General features: G+C 49.9%; 1 protein-coding gene across 24 annotated transcripts in view; it reads left to right on the plus strand.

Moving 5' to 3' along the window:
- The window catches only part of PTPRF (protein tyrosine phosphatase receptor type F), a 399,448-nt gene that overhangs the window by 345,391 nt on the left and 39,419 nt on the right, over nt 1–14,638 (plus strand). For 16 of the 24 annotated variants that reach the window (XM_068952831.1, XM_068952832.1, XM_068952839.1 and 13 more), the window contains 5 exons: nt 651–1,229; nt 1,867–1,964; nt 7,709–7,962; nt 8,667–8,757; nt 11,983–12,195. In XM_068952831.1, the coding sequence (XP_068808932.1) occupies nt 651–1,229; nt 1,867–1,964; nt 7,709–7,962; nt 8,667–8,757; nt 11,983–12,195 (1,235 nt within the window). The remainder of the gene's footprint in view (nt 1–650; nt 1,230–1,866; nt 1,965–7,708; nt 7,963–8,666; nt 8,758–11,982; nt 12,196–14,638) is intronic. The other 8 variants (XM_068952847.1, XM_068952848.1, XM_068952849.1 and 5 more) reach the window with 1 other exon arrangement.

Below are 14,638 nucleotides of genomic sequence, written 5' to 3' on the forward strand. Positions count from 1 at the left end.
ACACCCTTTGACTTGTGCAGCATAAGCAAAAATCCCGTGGAACGCTTGTGTTCACCTCTCACATCGACACTGACATCATGAATCTGCTCATCAGCTAAACCAAAATGCACTCTGATTGCAAACAGCCCACCCAGCTCTGCTTGCTGCCTCTGCAGATGGTAAAATTGCAAGGTCTCGGGATGAAATTTGTCTGCCTCCAGACAGACTTCTGTGGGCTTCTGTGTGTCTGTGGTCATTCAGTGCGTCAGGGCCAGAGTGGCCTGGTGGTATGCGCTAGCTGAATTGTCTGAAGAACGCTGATTGGGAGGACAGGATTCAGATCATCTCTGAGATAAATGTGATGCACTGAGGTACCTTAAACTTTTCCTGTAACAGGGTGTGAATTTTGGGGCTGGATATAGCTGAATTTACTGCCTGTTTAGATGGCAGAACTTGGGAAAATGGCAGCCAAGAACTGGCTGATTCCAACTTCCCTCGCCACTGGATTAGGGTCAGTCTGCCTCTATCCATGTGAGTTGTCTGTCATCCTCTTCACCCTGTTGTCTGAGCTCTCCCACTTTCCTCAGTCCTCATGGACTGAGCAGCACGGAAGCTGTCCTTCCGCTCCCTCCTCCCAGGCTATAGATGGTCATTGTGTGTTTATGTTGCAGTCCCGGGGAAGCCCACCATGATGATTAGCACGACAGCCATGAACACAGCCCTCATCCAGTGGCACCCACCCAAGGAGATGGTAGGGGAGCTGCTGGGTTACCGGCTGCAGTACAGACGTCTTGATGAAGAGAAGATGAACACGATAGACTTTGGGAAGAGAGATCATCACTACACTGTGACGAACCTGCACAAGGGGGCCACATACCTGTTCAAGCTGTCTGCCAAGAACAGAGCTGGTCCAGGAGAGGAATTTGAGAAGGAGATCACTACTGCAGAAGATGTGCCAAGCGGCTTCCCGCAGAACCTGCGCGTGGTGGGTCTCACCACTTCCACCACAGAGGTCGCATGGGAACCCCCAGTCTTAGCAGAGAGAAACGGCAGGATCGTCAACTACACAGTGGTGTATAGGGACATCAATAGCCAGCAGGACCTGGTTAACGTCACCAAGGACACAAGTATCACTTTGACCAATTTGAAGCCTGATACCACTTACGACATCAAAGTGAGGGCCCGCACCAATAAGGGAGTTGGGCCGCTCAGCCCCAGCATCCAGTCCCGGACCATGCCTGTTGAGCAAGGTAAGTGCATCTCTGACAAGCCCCACCAGCAAGCTCTGGCTCCAGGACAGGGACCTTTGCTTTGGCACCTGAGGCTCCACTCTCCTTTGCTGTGGCTAATGAGAACAGGTATTATGTGGCTCCCTAGTGTAAAACTAGTTCTGTGAGGGGAGGCTAAAAGAAGGTTTCCTTAAAGTTGCCAGTTGGAGGGGTGTTGGTGGTAGCTTAATTGCCTTTGTCGCTTCACAGGCATGCTTTGCTGTTTTATCTGTACATGAAAGACTCTTGCTTGAACTGGAGCGGACGGCTGGGTAGGATCATCTGCAGCTCCAATACCTGAGCACTGCTGTTCTTTGATCATAGCAAAGGGCCAAGAGAGTGTGAGTGGAGGGGGAGAGAGAGAGGAAGGCTACAGCTCAGCCTACAACTCCCTTTCTGTGATGCTGGAAAGTATAGTCAAAAAGGGAAACTCCACTGGAGACTGGCGACTTGGTAAAAGGCTGCTGCTCTCTTCTCCTCATCTCTCACTTCTCTGCTGTAGCTGAACTCTCTGACCTCTGCTGCTGAGTTAGACAAAGAGAGACTTGGAGCTGAGCTGCTGCCTGGCTCCCTCCTGACTTGGCCTTACGGTGCTCATAGATCTTGTTTTTCATTTCAGTGTTTGCTAAGAACTTCCGCGTCAATGCCGTCATGAAAACGTCTGTGTTGCTGAGCTGGGAAGTGCCTGACTCCTATAAATCCTCAGTGCCTTTTAAGGTAAGGGTGGGATGCATGGGACAGAGAGCTGCTCCTCCTGTGGCACTTAAACCCGCCAGATGGTGTTTTCAGGCCATCAGAAAGGAGGCCGGGGGCAGGGTCATGCTGCTCGCTGTCTCGCTGTCCTGGGGTCCTTCTCCTGGAGCTCAGGTCTCCAAGCTCAGATTGAGTAGCTGCTCTTGCTTGGAAGCACCAGTGTGTGAACCGCGGCATGCAGTAGAGCACACTGCTGCTTGCTTTCTCTCCCCTCACTCTTCTCATGCCAGTAGGTTTTGCTGTTTTGGTTGATTTATTCCGTTTTCTGTCAGTTGTAGACTAGCCAGCAAGCGTTTGCTGCTTATGGTGACAAACAAGTGAATAACGTTGGTACCAACAGGAACCGCCAAGCAGTAAAGGCGTGTACTAGGCAGAGCACAGCCCGAGAATGGGGGTGTCTCAGGGATCATCACATGTATTTCCTACTTCTCACCATCCAGCTAGAAACCTATCTTGACCAAAGGAACTTTGCTAAGTACCCATTCATCCCTTGATAGTGCCCACTGAATTACTTGCACTATGTCTTTTCCACGAGGAATGGAAACTGATCCAGGCACCCAAGTTACTGATGCCTTTCCCATGAACACTTGATGAAGCTGGTCCCACGGTCCCGGTCAGTGCTTAGTTCCCCCATCAGCTTTCTGGAATGTCTTGAGACTTGGGATCGTGTGGCTGCGACCTGCCAGTCAGGGCTGGCTGTGGCAGCTCCGTGGCAGTGGTTGCACAAACTGATGCCTGAAAAGCTACAAATGGGATTTAATCACAAGAGATTACCAGGACAAAGCGATCTGAAAACCAGCCACTGAATCAAACTAAGAATGACTCCATCTGCAACATGACCTGTCTTAAACATCAGGATTGCTTGGCTTAGTTACTTCAGAGCGTCAGGGCAGATGCATAATCGCAAGGAGTGAGGGAGAGGAGCATCATCATCACTCCAGGTATTTCGATTGTGAGCAGTACAAGACAAGTCCGTTCAGAGGGAGCTCTCCATGAACTGCTAGTGTTGTCTTTTCTGCAGCACAGTTCTGGATGTAGCGTCATCCACCATGCCTCACACGGCACTGGCGACCCAATGTCTCCCCCCACTTTGCCAGTCCCCCAGTCTAGATCACTGACGTGGACGAAAGACTAGAGCATGGTGGAAATTTCTGCGGATCTCAGTGTAACATCTTTCCCTTAGGAGCTGAGACTAACGCATCACAAAGGCGAGCATAGTCTTCTACCCGGTCTCAGCAGCTATCTGCTGCCTCTGCAGAGATGAGCCAGGGATGGGAGGAACATGCCTTCCCTTCATCCCCGTACATGAAGCGCATGCCATGCCTAAAGAGCGAATGCAAGGCCTGCAAGAGATAAGGGGGAGCCACAGCCAGGGGAATGGGAGGTAGGTCTCACATCAATGTGTGTGAGCACCTCCCCTTCCTTGTTGCCAGCTCTCCTTGTTTAAATCGTAAAGTTGAATTACCGTGATCAATAGCAGACACTTGTTAACATGCAGAGTTTAGCTGAAGCAGACAAGGCTTTTGTGAAGGCCTTGTGGTATTCAAAGCTTTCCCAGGTGTAGGATGCATTAGGATCAGTATTCAGACATCTGGCTGCAAGGAACTTCACAATTCCTGTTATTTTGCCGTCTGCTGAAGAGCTCATCTGCTTCATCTGGCCTTATTCTGGTGGTACAAAGCCCACATCTCCCTCTGACAGCCTGGTCCTAGAAAAGGACAGTGTGACCTTTGGAGCATTACTAATGCACAAGGGTGTTGGGGAGCGAGGATGCAAAGGTATAATGCTTCTGCCTTGTCTCTGCCTCGTAGCTGCGACTGCTTACACAGACAGTGACTCAGGGTCTGCCCCTGCTGTGGGTTAACCCTGGGATGACACAGGAGCAGATGGCATTAGCCACTTGCTAGCTGAAGAGCCGTCATGCAAACGAGAGCGTTAAAAGGATATTTCTCAAATAGTGCCTTCTTTCTATTAATATTCCCAGACTTGCAGACACGTGAGTCAAGGCCAGGAGCTAAGAGGGTCAGCTTCAGGTCTCTGAATGTGCCACTTGAAAGAAATCCTTAACCTTCAGGACTTTGTATTTTTATAAACAAGGTTCACCTCTCTCCTCTAATTCAGGCACATGGGATGCTGAGGCCAGAGCCGAATACTGTAACTGGCATAGCAGATAAATCTCCATGGGAACAATTAGTATTATCTACACTTGATAAACAGTCTCACGCTAAATCTATGTCCCAAAGGGTGTCATATTCTACTTTAAGAGATTTAATTAAAGTAGATATTGTTCTGACGATGAATAGTGAGGCGCAGGCATGACTGGTGCTATTTTTTATAGGGGATGAACTGAGACCTTAGGAATTTTCACTGCTGGCAAATCAATAATGAGGGTTTGAGTTCTCTTTGGGGAATTTCCACAGCTTCTTCTGGTCCTGCAGATAAATTTCTTGTAAAATGTTGCCCAGCAGTTGTGGTAGAGCAGAGGCACTTTACCGTTTCTATTCCAGCATGCTTGCAGAATAGCCGTTCTCAGTTCTGGAGCTTTCATGGAAAGTGCAAGATATATGTGACCTTCCCCTTGGGGAAACTGCACTTCCCTGAGACACGTTCTTCAACTTAAGACCAGGACAGAGGATATATTGGTTGGCATCACTAGGTATTTTACAAATGGGGACAAGGATCAGCACATTTTGAAAATGATTACTATACAAGTTCCAAAATAGCCCCTGAGAGTGCTGGGCAGTGCTTTCTCGCAAGATGTCCTGTGGAACATAATAATTACAGCCTCTCTGCCACAGAAAAAGCCACAAAAGGCCACCTTCGTCTACTTTTCCATCCAGTAATCATTTTTTCCAGTGTTGCATACTACGTATCTTTCCATCTTTTGGTTCAATACATTTTTACTGCCTTGAAACCAAGTGGCAGACCTTCAGCAGTGACATTTGGGCCTACCTAGCTTTGCAAACCTGCTTTTGTGAGTAAGAACAGCACAGACATTTTATAGCAATCCATGGGCTGGTCAGCAATGTTTGGCAGTTCAGAGCCCTTGGGCCAAATTTGCTGCTGATTTAAGTAGCTACCAGTGGGCCATGATGCAACTTCTGAGTTTCATTCCTGCTTGAGCCCCTGGGCATCTTCAGCTGCACGCAAATGACTGTTTCTGAGCCCTTGTATTATTGTAAGGTTTGTGTAGAGGCTTTAACTGATGGTGCATAACATTTGAGAAGACAATGTGTTGTGGCAGGTAAAGGAACACAGAACTGTTACGGCAACTGTGAAAAAGGGGGGGAGGGCGGGGGATGCTTCAGGAAAGCATTGCAAGTGCCGATTTCACTGTCTCTGGGCACAAATTTCTGTGCATGGCAATAAAAATCATCATCTGGAGTCAGGTCTGAAACAGGGGCCGTGTCCTGGCCAATTCGAGAGCAAGCACGGAAACCCTGAACTGAAGTGCCTGAAAGGGCCATCTCTTCAGCCTTCCCTTGCTCTGACGCCCAGCCCAGGCGGCCAGCTCTGTCCCCAGCAGATGCCTCATGTGTGGGTAGGCAAGTGTCTTCTGTAGTGCAGATGCAGAAGCAGTCGGTGAGGATACCTTTATTAGGGAGCTTCATACTGAGAAATCTCATCTGAGAGGTAACAAAATTCAGTCAGGGCTTTGCGTCATCCCAGCGTGGCTCGTAATGTCGGAAATTTGGTTTTGTCCCAGTCTGTGTTGGAGCAGGAGAAGTTTCGTCCTGCTAGTTCCCCAGGGCAGCCCAGACTTGCTCTCGTCTGAAGTCTCTGGACCTGTACTATTACAGTAACGTGTTGTGGTGCTAGGAGGGACAGCAAAGCTGCTAAGGTAACTGGAAGTCTAGTGCTCCTGTCTTTGTTGCATCTATTTGCGTGACAGAGCAGGGTGAAAACTGCCAACTAAATATCTGACATTCCAGTGCTATAAGAAGCATTTCTGCATTTTACTTTTTTGCGCTCACTTTAGCACCCGTGTGATGTGCATGTCTCTGGAGAAAGATATTAAAGCCCGGGAAAATATAGGATCTCTTCAGAGGAGTCGCAGCAGAGAACAGCTCCCTCCAGACATCCCAGCTTTGTCAGCCTTTCCACCTGCCTGCTGGGTCGCCAGCAGGGGCTTTGTCCCTGTGAACCTCCTTGGTATTTTAGCACTTAAGACTTATCTTCACAGTCGAACCCTAAAGATTGAAGCATGTCAGCAAACAAGACTGCATCTCTCCTCCCATTGCTGCCTCCTCGCCGCTGCTCTGTTACCTGTTGAACATCTCCTCTCAGTTGATGACGTCCTTAGGAGTGGGCAGCAAAAGGGTTTGCTTGTGCAGGGGCTCACTTCCTACCCAAACCTCCATGCAAGTGGTCACCTGAGGAGAGTTTGAAGCATGCCATGAATATCACTATTTGGATAACACAAAAGCAGAGCTGCAGATCCCAGGCCCAGCCTGCTCCCTGTGCTTGGCTCTCCTTCAGATGCCTTTTCAGGGTCTCCCTCCTAGCTCCAACACTGAATAGTAGAGCAGTGCTAATAAGCTGCCCTTGTCCCAGCGAGCCGGCAGCTTTCTTCAGGGCTCTGCCACCTGCTAAAAAGGTGAGTCGAATGGAGAGTTTGATCCCTCCTGTGCTGCATGTGTCAGCCTGAACAACAGGCCCGTCTGGTGAAAGATTTGTTTTACTTCCAGTAATTTTTCTTTCATGGAGCTGTCTTCCGTCTCCCAAAGCCGCTGTTGGAAAGAGCACGTTTATACAGCGTGGTTTCTGCCTGGGGCATGTGTTAGGTGCCACGAATTAACTTGTTCCTGCTCTCCCATTGCCAGTTTTTGGCACGTTGCATCTCTGCAGCCTCTGTTAGGAATTGCGTGCTCTCCTGCCATGCTGGATGGTCGTCCGGGGAAAGAAACGTGCTGGTTTATTATCATAGCTGAGCAGCAACCTCTGGTCTCTTCCAGTTCTCTTTGCCCCATTTGTCTCCATCTCCAGGACCTCCTTGAGTTTTGGGCTTTGCAGAGGCGCTGCCTGAAGGCTGAGGCTGCAGCAGCCCCTGGCCGTGAGCGCACTGCAGCTGGGGGGAGAGCCGATGCATGGCTCTCGGGAGTGCTGCCAGCAGCCGTGGGCATGGTGATGGGCATCACCTGCAAAGGCACGGTTCGGGGGCACAGATTTGGGAGCCCTGCATGCGATCAGCAGGCGAGGTGCGTAACCCCTCAGGTTGCCTCGCCTGGCGAGGGATGTTCGGCATCAGCCACGCACCAGCTGGTGAATGCGGTAGCGACACCCGTTCGAAGCAGACAGGATTTTACACCAAAAGCGTATTGTGTGCTGCAGCCCCGTGAGACAGAAAGCAAAGGCCGGTTCATCTGCACACAAGGGTGAAGCCCAGCCTTCTGGATTCATCCCCAAACTGTGGTCTGCAAGGAGCTGCCCACCGCTTGGCCCTGCACGCTCCTGCCGCTAGCCACAAGGTTCACGGCGATGACCTTCACACTGCCCCGTTGCTGCGAGGCACAGCGAGCGCGTCTCGGCCCTCTGCTGCGGTTTGCTCTTCTTTAACGAAAGATTTATGGCTGTTTGCGGAGCGCACGTTAGCCGAACCACCTGAGGGAGGGCCCAGAGCCAAACTGTCATCTCCAGCGCTGCTATTTTGAGCATGAGTTTTCAGCAGCAGCTGTCTGCTGCATGAGCCTGTCCTTTTCCCATTTCAGATTCTGTACAACAGCCAGAGCGTGGAGGTGGACGGCCACTCGATGAAGAAGCTCATAAGCGACCTCCAGCCGGACACAGACTATTCTTTTGTGCTAATGAACCGCGGAAGCAGCGCTGGGGGGCTGCAGCACCTCGTCTCGATCCGCACCGCGCCTGACGTCTTGCAGAGCAAACCCATCGCCACAAATAAGTACATACAGGAAGGAAAGTTCACACTCGCCCTCCCCAAAGTCCAGACCACTGTGCCGGTTAGGTAGGTGCTTTCCAAGGGTGGCAAAGGCAGGGTGGGAGATAGAGGCAGGAAGAGTGCAGTGCAGGCCTATGCCAACCCGTGGGTTTTGTAACCCAGGAATGAATTTCAAAGCAGCAATACAGAGCCAGGCATTTAACTGAAACATGAGATCATGCCACTGGCTCTTTCTGAGCAAATATTTATGTGCAATAAAATTAAGACTGTTCTGTGACAGTTTGCCCTCACCCTAGTGGGTATACTCCAGATGTTACCAGCAAAAACACAGCTGAGGATCAGGAGGGACTTTCTCTGACACTGTATAATATCCTTTAAATAAATAATGCCTAAAGCCTCGAGGAGATTAAAAAAGTGAGTTTGCAGAAGTCTTGCTCGTTACTGTGGTATCCTTGTGCTGAAGCAGAATTCCCCCAGGATTCTCCCTACAATCCGATTATATGAATGTCCTTCTCGCAGCTCCTACACCACCCTCTGGAGCAGTCTGTAGATCATCATTAACCTAATGAGTGCTAATGGGAGTGTTCTCTTCTTTGGTGCAGCTGGAAAACTGGCCTCTTATTTACTGAACCCTTTTGCTGTTTAGAGGGCAGGGAAAGGAGCAGGCGTTCCTTGGGAAGGCTTGAGGCACACACTGTTTGGTGACCTTCCAGAGATATGACATAGGGTCCAGAGCTTAAGCTGTTCCCTGACCTTTCCTTCCTTCCCAGGTGGTACTACATTGTGGTTGTGCCAGCGGATCAGAGCACCAGCAGCCCGACTGCTCGGTGGCGGACACCTGATGAGATGGAGCTGGATCAGGTAAGGGTCTATAGTAGCTGCTTAGCGGAAGTCCTTCCAAGGTCGCCTGGTATGCTTTGCCCAGGCCACCTGGAAACAGCACGGATGCAGTACTGTCTGTGCAGGCTGGATGCCCAAGGCTGGGCTGAGAGACATGCAGTGTGTACTCAGCCTCACTTGGGGGGTGGCAACACGTAGGAAGGAGTCTGGAGTCAAGTGAGGGAGAAGCCACCTCCCAGAACGTGCCCCGTTAGGAGACTACACTTAAGGGTCTTGTAGCTCTGAGCTGGACGGATCTTGTCTCAGGATGTACGTTCCTTGCAGCCCTTTTCATCTGAAACAACCCAGCTGATTCTGAACACAAGCTCAGAGAGAAAGGCAATTTTCAACTTATTAAGCTATTCTGTCAAGAGGCTTTTCCTCTCCATGGATAGGACCCAGACCTGCAGTCTAGTGAAGACATCACTTTGGATTCTACGAAAACCCACCAAGTTCTGAGCATCTGCAAAGCTCTCTTCACAAATGCTTGTTAAAGACTTTGAGTGTTGAGCAGCCCATTCATCCCAACACGCAGCCTGCTTGAGCAGGAGCCCTCTGAGCACCAACAGCATGGTGCATCTGCAGGTGTTGGGAGAGTCCCACCCAGGGGGTTTTCTGGACTTCTTCCCCCTCCCTACAAACTAGTAAGGAAAATTTCCAAGAAATCACACACAGGAAGAGAACAGAGCTGCAAACTTGAAGCATTCAGAAATTACCAAGTGGTAGAAGCTGCAAGTGCTAGAAGTCAGCCCTTGCCTACCATTAATCTTTAATTACATGATTGCATAGTCTTTGCCATGGGGTCCCATCCTCACTCTGTGTACGGGCAGATTGTTCTGCACGAGAGGTAGTACTGAGTAATAGAGAACCATCATCTCTATCACCATGTAGGTCTGCTGCATCATTTCTTTGCAGAAGTTGGAAGATGTCACAAGAAAGAGACGAGTGGGATGGGAACAGATGGTTTAGTCTTGAGTATTAGGTACTTGAAAGCTATCCAGAGAACTGCTTTCTGTCTCCAGTTGTTTCACCTAGTCCCACTGTGGTCCTGGAGAAATGTTTTAAAACAAAATTTTCATTAGCGGCAAACTGACTCGTATGTCCTCAGCTTGAGTTCAGTTTGAGATCCTGGAGCCTTATTTGCAAAATCTAAGCATCCCCAGCTGCAGATAAAGCGAATAGGAATTATGCTGGATATATTCAGTGGTATGAAAAATGCTAATTTTTCTTTAAAAACAAAACAAGCCAATGGCTTTTCTATTTGACATTCAAAATTAGTGGGCATTTTTTACATTAATGTCCCTGCACCTCTATTTTCCATCTGTAAAATGAGGATAATCGCTTTCATCTCACCTCATACGGGTGTTTGGAAGATAAGATTGTTAATGTTTGTGAAGCACTTGTAATATTATAGTGATCAGCACCATAGAAAAGCCCACGAGGAAATTATTAATTTTGTCTTCAGAGCTGAGTTTGGATAGTAAGCAATAAACAAGGCCTCAGGCTGCATAATGTGAAGAAGAAAACAAAATATGGAAAAGCTGCTCTTTGATTAAGCACTGCCTGTCCTGTGTATTGAACAAAGCAGGGGAGTTAGAGAAAAGATAGTGTGTGACCATATAGTCAAGGATCGTAACACGACGCACGGACATAAGATGGCTGAATTAATTTTGCACAGGCAATATTAATTCTGATTTTCTAATTTTTGAAGGTCTGAGCTTTGCAAACCTGGCGTTCCTGTGGTGTAGTTTTTTGGTGTGTGTTTCATAAATAGGTGTCAGTAGCACCCAGCAGCCTTGAACACTACTGGAGCCCTACCTGTTCTGTGCCGCGGGCCATGCACACGTAGCTACACTTTCTGCCCCAAAGAGCCTAGGTGTCATTTCAGCCTAGAGACAAGCAGCATGTGTAGGGAGCAGAGCCCACAGAGTATCTTCCTGCCTTTTTCCCCTGTGGCTGCAAGGACATTTGTGAAACTGAAATTTCTCCATCTATTTTTCATGATTTTGCAATTACAAGCTGTGGCTTTTCCTGAGTTGCTCCGATGCGAGGCTCCGTAAGAGGGCAAGGGTGGACTTTCGGAGCCGGGGAGAGCAGTGAGCGCCTTATCCAACTTCTCCTGTTCAGATGGGAGGGAGCTGAGCAGTGCAGCTTTGTGCGAATATCACTGTCCCCAGCCGCACCGTAGCTCTGACGTTCCCTGTCTGCCCTGACAATGCTGCACGGATACATTCTTGTGTGAAATGTATTTCATGCCTCCTTCTTCATTTTAAATTAGAATTTCTGTTCCAAGCCTGATATTCGTTTTCATTCATTAGAAAAACATCTTGAAACATCCGAGAGCCTTTCCTAGCAGTATAATTGAATTTTTGTGTGTTTATATCCTTTTTCATGAATTTGTGGCTGACTATGAAATTTGCCATTTTTACTCTGAACGTCCCATGAAATCTGTTATCGCTCTGTATGATTTACGCAAAGCCTTGCCTGCAGCCCAGCAGCAGGTGAAATATTGAAGCACCGACAGAAGGGAAAGACACAGCAAATGTCACTTTTACCCTATACATCAGCGTCAGCTGTAATTCACGTGCAGTGTCTGTAGGGAGAGCGAGTTACCGCCCATACGAACGGTTGGGCCGCAGAGCGCGGCTTGGTTCCTTCGCAGCCCGATGGGATGCACGAACCCCGAGCGGCACAGCCAGCCTGTCTCAGCCCTAAAATTCACTGCATCAGCACCGCACCTCGGGACTCTCCCAAAGCCGAGCTGGAGGCGGAGGTGCTTGCAGCGTGGGTGCCCACATGGGTGCTCCAGCAATGCCTCAACAGACATGCATCCTTGTGGTTTCTTTGTCCCACCGTGTCCAAATCAAACCCAGTGTCTTTTCCTCCTTTCCCTTCCACCCAGCTGAGCTACGTAAAGGGTAAGGTATCGAACGGCTACCTTACATCAGGTCGTTGCTATGGCAGTGGTCATGAAGTCATCAATGCAGCATCCCAGCTAGGTGCACGGTCAGAAAGGGGAGCGAGTGGCACTGGGAGAGGGACTGCGTTAAAGGTGCCTTCCAAGTCAGAGTACGGACACAGGCAGCTCTGGCGCTCGCTTGCCTTTTCCTTATTTTTAAGCCTCTACGGTGGCACTCTCTGTGTCTGACCGTAAGGCAGTGTCATGCGCAGGGCAAATCGATGGTGATGCACTTTCTTTGCCTTCAGCTGCTGGAGGCCATAAGCCAAGGGAGTCAGAGCAGGCGCCAGCGGCGCCAAGCGGACAGGCTCAAGCCCTACATTGCTGCTCAAGTGGATGTGTTGCCCGAGACTTTCACGCTGGGGGACGAGAAGAACTACAAAGGTTTCTACAACAAGCCCCTGTCTCAAGACCTGAGTTACCGCTGCTTTGTGCTGGCCTCGCTGGAGGATGGAGACACGGTAAGGACTTTTTGTTGGGGGGGGGGCAGGGCATAGTCTTTGCTAGCAGAGTGCAGGGAGGGTGAAAATTGCTGCGAGCCAGTATGATTGAGTTTGCTCCAAAGAGAAGAGAGCAAGATTGTGTAGCTGGTGTCAGCAAGATGAGGCATCCAGGGGAGTTGACTTGATTGATGGTGTTTTTGGAAGGAAATGGCACGTATGTTTGACGTAACAGATGAGAGTGGAGGGCAGTGTTAGCATACATGGTCTGCACGAGCTTGGTTGTGCCTTGCTGGGCTGTTCCCAGAGCAGAGCTCAACGCATGCTTGGTATGGGATACTTTCTAAAGTTACTGTGGTTCAAATGAAATGACTGTGGAAAATAGCCCCTCCAAATCCTATCCTGTGCAGTGGTTGCTGAGATTTTTGCAACAAGCAGGATGCTCTTTCTGCAAACTTACCTTTGCAGTCGCTTCTCTGAGCAGAATCTCACTTTCAGTTGGTGTATGAAGCAGCGAATCTGTCTCCCATCGCAACCTGTTGTCAGCAGAGCAAAGCTATGCAAATGCCTGCTGCACAGGGATTCTCGCTCCTTTGCCTCTCCTCGCTGGAGGGAAACAGGCCATGCCTTTGTCGGCAGCATATCGCCAAGCACGCGGGGCCTGGACACGTGAAGGGGAAGGGAATAGCTGATGCAATAAGCAGGGAGCAGCACGGCGAGACCTGTGCATCGGTGTCCAGCCGTAAACAGGGAGGGCAGGAGTGGTGATGGCAGTAATAGCAGCTAGTGTGTAAATAATGGAAATAATAGAGACGCACAGGTCCCTTTGCTCAGCTTCCAAGCTGCAGTTGCCTTCCTCAGCCTCATTTACTTGTAATGGCTCATTAGGGCTGGTCACACTCTTCGTTACTCATTCAGCTCGAGTGCTCCTGTGGCAAGGTGTGCACACTGATGAGGGGAGGAGTGTCACAGATTAACAACAAGGCAAGGCAGAGGCATGGGGATGTGCTATCCTGGCATTCCCTGTCTAGAAGAGGCGACCTCGACTAAATGATCCCAGACTAACATCAGCCCCTCTCTAACAGACTCACCACGGCCCTCCAGCAAGCCACCAGCGAGCAGAATTATCACGCCCTGCTGCGAGCTACCACCTCTCTGCAGTCCCCGAGGCATCACACCCGTTTTCATTTAAAGTGTGAGGCAATCTGTCCAGAGCTGCGCACCATCTCCCCCACTCCCCCGCCTCTTAAATTTCTTGCTGTCTCTCTAGAGTCAGCAAGCGAGCATAACATAGCCGTTTTTCAAAGGCAAAAGGGAATGTGGTTGAAACACCACCTCCGAGGGCAGGGGCACCTGGCACCTTGCAGTTTGCCATTGGAAAGGCCGTCGAAGTAACAGTCCTTCTTGTGCTTCTGCCTTCTCTCAGAAGGAGGCATTTCCGGAGCACGTCTGCAAAAATACAAATCTTGGCCCTCTGCTAAAAGCTTTTGCGGTGAACATGTGTTACCTTGCTGCACAGATCAGCATGGGAGCAGGGTCCTCCCCCGCTCCCAAACACAGCTCGACCCTTCTGGGCGGTCATGGGCAAAGCCTTTGTGCCTTCCTCTCTGAGTAACCACTTGCCCACATGAAGAGGAGCCCCAGACCTTCTGCCCCATCCAGTGTAACATCTTCCTGTCTCTGCCATGCTCAGACAGCACTGTAGCTGCCTCCCTGCCCTGTTGTTAGAGCAGAGGGTGCGTAGGAATAGGCCGGTGGGTTGCAGAGGCCCCTCACAGACTTTCTGCAGGGGCAAAGCTGAACCAGGAGCCCACAAGTACGTCAGGGTCATTGATACAGGCTCTCAGAGGGCTGAAAGGTTTCACGGCCAAAGTAGCAACACCTGCTGGCCAGTGGCATCTTGGACCACTGATAAATCTGAGGAGAGCAGCCAGGATGCTGCACCTGTGCCTGCTGCCAGACGGATGTTGCGGATAAGAGCGCTCTCTGTACTCCATGCAGGTTTGAAGCCAGGCTGGCTGGGATCAAGGGCATCTGCGAGAGCAGATCAAGATATGCGTTTGTGTGAAAGCAGCACGCTTGATTTTTCCCTTTCTTCTCCTCACATGCATGCAGACATGAAGTGTATGTTTACGCTCCGACCTTAAAGCAGGCAATTCATAGACCCACAGGCACCTCTCTTCAGTGACCGAAACTTTGTATGGCAAGAGCAGTGTTTCTAGTTCCCTAACGCAGGGCAGCAGGTGCTGCTCGAAAAGCCACAGGCGCTGAAGTGATACAGCACTCTTCCCCTCTCTAATAGGGGAAGGGATTTCTTTTTGCAGTCTTTAACCCTTCTGACCCAGCAAGGCTGAGCTGTGAAGGGACAACACAGCTACAGAAGCCGTAGCAACAGCAGCGTAACAAGCCAGGTGCAAGGTCATTTTCTGCAGGAAGGGTTTGGGTCTCTGCTAATCCTGTCTTG

This window comes from Struthio camelus, chromosome 8 (assembly GCF_040807025.1).
Source record: "Struthio camelus isolate bStrCam1 chromosome 8, bStrCam1.hap1, whole genome shotgun sequence".
NCBI classification, from domain to species: Eukaryota; Metazoa; Chordata; class Aves; order Struthioniformes; family Struthionidae; genus Struthio; species Struthio camelus.